A 6260-nucleotide genomic window follows, 5' to 3' on the forward strand; every position below is an offset into this window, starting at 1 on the left:
GTGTTCTAGCTTTCCCGTTCGAAGTAATCCTCCTGGAATCTTACGCACTTCCCAGCTTTCTAGCTACGCTTGCATGCACTCAGGGGTGGAGTTTTTTTGCAATTTCTACAGCTTTCTTAATGGCGTCAACCTGTTCAAAATGGGTCCGCTCGATAAACCCACTGAGCTTGAGGAAGAGAAGAAAATCCTGGAGCTTTTCTGACAGGATTCGTATATATTTTGAAATAAGCGGAGTACAAATTGAATATTTTTAAACAGAATATAATCTAAGTAGTCGAAAGTAATGTTCATAAATCAAGGATTACTTTTTTCACAAGAGAGAGGAAGGGAATTTGAGCATCGCCAACGCAAAGTTGATTTCATAGTCATACCAATTATTAAATCTTGACAAACGATACATGGGATTTAATCCTTTTTTTGAACAACAAAGTAACAAGCATCTTTTGACCTTATCTATATTTTCATTCTGATAATACTTTAAGCTTTTTCTGATGAATATCCATTACTTTGAAGATAACGCAGAGTATAAAATTTCGTCAATTGATATATCTTTATCATGAAGTTCTATAAGTTGTTTTGGACACGTTTGATAGCTTCTGATAGGAAACATCATTGGCGAAACATATTCCTTGAAACCAGCAATTATTAACCAATTTCAACAGTTCAGCGAATCCTATCAATTCGAGGGGAAATGAAAATATGAAAAGTGATGAGAACTCTGAAAGATAAACATCATTTGTAGCATTATTCCGGAAACAATTCCTTAGAACACGAGATTCCTGGAAGATAATCCAGCCGAATTCCCTCTTCGGTTAAATTAATTGTCAAACTGTTGTTATACTTGATATTGTATACTTGAATGTTCTGTCAATTTTGAAGAAATTTTAATTTAAAATCTAATCAGATTTCTAAATTTTTCATTGATTCTCACGCTATGATTATAATGATACGTTCATTCGGTTACATTGCTGTTCACTCATCATACAGTAGGCGCTGATTCTGTAACATGAAAAGCCTAGAACATAATTTTAGGAAATAATGTACGATTTTTTCTATAGTATAGATTACAGTAAGGAAGAGTCTTCATTAGCTGATGATTCAGAATGCTGGGAGCTTTTCCGCTTAATTTAGGTAATGCGGGCCGATCCCTACATACGTCGAGATGTTACCTACGTATATTTCAATTTGGTTTCCCCTGTCAATAATACAGGTCGGAGTCGCTGACATGTAAAACACGCTTTATGGATTGACTGGCGACAAATACATAGCCAAATCCTCACATCCCATGTTCTTAAGATTTGCACGATTCTTCGACGTTTTGAAATCAAGAAACTAGATCAATTGTGTTTCTCTGGTAATATTTCAATACATACCAGTGGCTCAACTACGAGGGCAAATGGTCGAACCAAATCCACAGACCCCGAGAAAAAATGAAAAATTAATAAAATATATGAATGAATGAAATAGCATTAACTACAGTCTGAAAATCTTTAAGTCTTTTAATTTTCCATTAACAGGCATTAAATTGCTTACACAGAGGAGATTTCAGAATGCAGGAGAGAATATGGGCAGAAAAAAGTTACCCTACCCCCTACATCTAGTTGAGCCGCGAACTTGTATATTAAGATCAGATGAGTAGAAAGTTGAACTCCATTGCCTTCAGTTAATAACAATATCTAAATGTTTTTGAAAGGTATATAAGATTTAAATCAGGCAATTTGGCATCGAAAACCGACAAAAACCTATAAGGAAACTTTGCCAAGTTGCAAGACAATTCCTTAACTTTAATGATTTGACTTTAATAATTATAAGCTGTCTTGTACTTTTGCCAACTGGCAGTAGTTAAAAATTTAGATAAGCCAAAATAAACTACAAAGACATAAAAATAAGACACAGATTTAATTTCTTTATAAAAATTCAAAGTTTCTGGCTTTCGAAGAGAAACACGATCATGTTTTAAAAATGGTGGTTTTGGTATATTAGATGTTTCTCGACCAAATCTGCCCATAGTGGGTAAAAGAAAGGTAACTCAACTTTCAACTTGTCGACGGAAATGGTAAGCAGGCAAATATGTCTTGGAGTCAACGTAACTACATTCAAAAGATCCAGTCAAGATGAAGGATTCGTTCCAATTCGACATTGTGGGAATTTACCATAAAACGGATACAGAACTGTATTTGATGACATAAGGAAGCAACTGACTTCGCAACTCATTTAAGTACCAAAATCCGGGTAGGAAAACTCAGATATAAGATAGATATCGCAGTAAGAGGCACATTTTGAAATGCATAATATAGTTAATTGAAGGAAAATTCGTGTGATAATCAATTATATTTAGTATTTAACCATGATGGTATCAATTTATATGCAGCAACTGTAAATGCCTGTAAATGTCGTAAATATGCATTCAGTCTAAAATTGTTTTATACTGGTTTCCACAATGGGATTGCAAATGGTTTGGCCCCTAATTGTACTCCCACGAATTTAAAAAATAAGATGTATATATGTTTTTGTCCCAAAATATGTGTCAAGACATAATGCAATTTTTCGCACATTTTCAATGGGAAACCCATGAGAGGCTTGGTACAAGACGCCAACTCAAAGTTGAATTCAGCCTCGACAGTTGTACCCTCCCCACCTCCCAAATGAGTCAGTACCCCCAGTCTCGGGAGGCTGGCGCCGCCAATGCTTATAGATAACCTAAATGACACGATTAAATAAGTGATCTATTAATTAAATGATTAATTCAAATTTAATGCAAATTTAAACTACGAGTAACTGAGAAACAAATTGACCATAACTTACCTACCCCTTTCTCTCAGTTCTTCTTTGAAGAGAATAAAAATAATCACAAAGAATCTTCCTTAACACACTTCATGAAACTTAGATATTATACACTTCTTGTTGAAAAAAGATCACTCTGTGCACAAGATAGTCCTTACTGATGAAAGAAGCAAGACTAAGTTTTTCAATCTACCGAAGTTCAGCTCTGAGTACAACCATAAATCTGTCCCAAAAGATATTATTTGCAATGATTCAGTCGGTTTAAGTTCAAGCTACACACTTTCTAAAGAATCAAATCAAATTCCCAAAAGAGCTTAGCTCTTAGCATGAAGTCCGTTGTAAACTTTATTTGCCTATTAATGTTCCACTTATTCAAACACCTCTGGACTCAGTTATCAGAATGTACACAAGTTGAAAATGAGTTGTCTTTTGTATAGAGTGTTGATGTATCAAATGATATATGAACAGTAGGCCTAATTATTGGCTGATAATTTTAAACAAATTGACTTCTATCTATAACGCCGCTCACTTACTGTTGGTTAACATTACGCCATATACTCAACATATTTAATGAAAATTGACGTGAAGCAAAATACGTTACAAGGGTTACAATACCAGAACTTTATTACCATTATTCCTAGGAGGCAATTGGTGTGAGCTTAGAGCAATAGATTCATGAATTGATTTGAAAGTTATCTAGTTCTTTATATAGTCAATCATTGAAAAAAAATCGTCTTCATTTGCTTAATTAATCAACAGAAACTCCAGTTACTACCTTTTGAACTTATGCAGCGTTTTTCTAGATTTTTTTAATGTTTCATCGACTACGTTGCAGACAGTTTCAAGTTAACATAAACGTTAACTTATAATGGTATTGGTATCTTATTAATAATGACTTTCGTGATGCATTTCATTACAGATTATTCCTTTGAGTGTATTTATCTTATGTCTTCACTTTATCATATTATCTTAATAATTGTAATGTTGGGTATAGAGAATATACTTCATTGTGTTTACCCCATGACATTCAAAAAAGGATATCTACATTTTCACAACGTTAAGCTACTATGAACTGCGTCTAATACCTTGACTTCTTTTGGTGTATATAGCCAATCAGAGCTCTCGACATAAAGACTGCAAATATTATGGCTAATGGCTTAAAATTGTCAGAGGATGAAAATTAAGATGTTATAAGGGTGAAAACTGAAATTGCCAGAGAATGAAAATTATGATCTGTTATAAGGGTGAAAAATAAAATTGCCAAAGAATGAAAATGAAGATCTGTTATAAGGGTGAAAACTGAAATTGCCAGAGGATGAAAATTAAGACCTGTTATAAGAGTGAAAAATGAAATTGCCAGAGAATGAAAATTATGATCTGTTATAAGTGTGAACAATGAAATTGCCAGAGAATGAAAATTAAGATCTGTTATAAGTGTGAACAATGAAATTGCCAGAGAATGAAAATGAAGATCTGTTATAAGTGTGAACAATGAAATTGCCAGAGAATGAAAATGAAGATCTGTTATAAGTGTGAACAATAAAATTGCCAAAGAATGAAAATGAAGATCTGTTATAAGTGTGAACAATGAAATTGCCAGAGAATGAAAATTAAGACCTGTTATAAGAGTGAAAAATGAAATTGCCAGAGAATGAAAATTATGATCTGTTATAAGGGTGAAAACTGAAATTGCCAGAGGATGAAAATTAAGATCTGTTATAAAGGAGAAAAATGAAATTGCCAGAGAATGAAAATTAAGATCTGTTATAAGTGTGAACAATGAAATTGCCAGAGAATGAAAATGAAGATCTGTTATAAGTGTGAAAAATGAAATTGCCAGAGAATGAAAATTAAGATTTGTTATAAGGGTGAAAAATGAAATTGCCAGTAAATGAAAAAAAAGGGGTTTTGAATGAGAATGAAAATTTATAATTGGACGACAAAAAAGACAATGTTACTTACTCAACATTTCTTTTGAGAAGTTAAGAAGAAATCATAAATCATTAACTATAGTGCTGAAGTTTATTGGTATTTCAAATAATAATTACTTTCGTGCTGCATTCCATTACAAAATATATTTCCTTAGAGGCTATTTATATTAAGTCTTCAATTTCATAATATCTTAGTAATTAAGGATATGGCTATATATTTCGGATTATCGCAATTCGGTAATCAGAAAAGCCGACACCTAATGTGTATTGTTATTACGGTGTGCACAAAGAACAAAACAAAATGGGAGGCAAACCTCTTAGACGATTCAAATATGTTCTAAATCGCTTAAATTTTTGGTTTCGTCAGCTGATAAAGCTTACATTTAGCATTTGTATACTATTTTGAACTGATAACAGGCCTTTGTATTATTAAATAAAACGGGAACAATCGTTACTGAAATTAACCGAAGCAGATATATTCATAATGTCAAACTGTTGTGAACTTCCTTTAATACCTTGAATGCAATACGCAATTTTCATGAAATGCAGCTATTTAATTGGATTGTACACCGGGGAATACAACCAATGAGAGCTCTTGACATAAAGTCAAATATTCAATATGAGTAATAATATAGTAAATATTGTCTTATGGTTTACAGACTTTCTTTCGAGGGCTCTCGTTGGCTGTATTCGTTAGCCTATAATCCAATCAAATTTCTGCATTCACCAAATTTCATGATACAAAAAAGGTGGCTATTGCAGTCAATGTATAAGACGAAGTTCGTAAAACCTTGACATTGTAAATATGATATTACCTACGACATAATGACATATCAAAATATCGGTATTTATGATACATAAAATCCAGCTTCTATATAATTATATACTTGCGCAAGATTCAACTTTCACAACATCAACAAAATATATAACAACAATTTCATCAAAAAGAATAACTCGCTTTGTAATACAAATTCCAATTAAATCGTGATGGCGACAACAGTCTGAATGAAATGAACAGATGGGAAACTATAATTAACATAGATAAAAGTTCAAATTAAGTAAAATATTGTGCCAAGTCGTCAAGTGGTAGACATAAAAAGTAAGAACAGACAGTTAGTGATACCGATTAAAGTATTTCTTAGTTTACTAATGATACTAGTTTAACTAAGATATTAACAAATTGCCAACTTGACGTACATTTCTGTGGGCTCGGTATTTTGATTGTATTTCCACCATTTAATCTGTACCAGCTTTTGTAAATACAGGTTACAAGTTGGAAGAATGGTGTATTTTATTCCTTTGGGAAAATTTGGATATTGCGACCGAATTTCCCATTGCAACTTATAATAATCTCTTATTATCAATGGAGAAAATAGATGCAATGGTGCCAGTAGCGGTACCAGCCTCCCGAGACCATATTAGTGCAAATAGGGGACAGACTGACTTAATGAGGGACAACAGTCAAAAGGTAGACAATGTAGAGGCGGCATTGTTGGAAGCCTATCATGGGGCATCTGAGTGGGTTCTCCCAAGAAAATTGTCGAA

The 6260-nt window shown here is 33.1% G+C and overlaps 1 protein-coding gene across 1 annotated transcript; it reads right to left on the reverse strand.

Moving 5' to 3' along the window:
- Window positions 1–3964: 3964 nt before the first annotated feature.
- Window positions 3965–4576, reverse strand: LOTGIDRAFT_137906 (hypothetical protein; the record flags this gene model as incomplete). The annotated part of the gene is made up of 1 exon (XM_009047920.1): window positions 3965–4576. A coding segment is annotated over one exon (612 nt), but the record flags the coding sequence as incomplete, so codon positions are not given.
- Between the last annotated feature and the right edge of the window lie 1684 nt (window positions 4577–6260).

Source organism: Lottia gigantea, assembly GCF_000327385.1.
Source record: "Lottia gigantea unplaced genomic scaffold LOTGIsca_119, whole genome shotgun sequence".
Taxonomy (NCBI): Eukaryota; Metazoa; Mollusca; class Gastropoda; family Lottiidae; genus Lottia; species Lottia gigantea.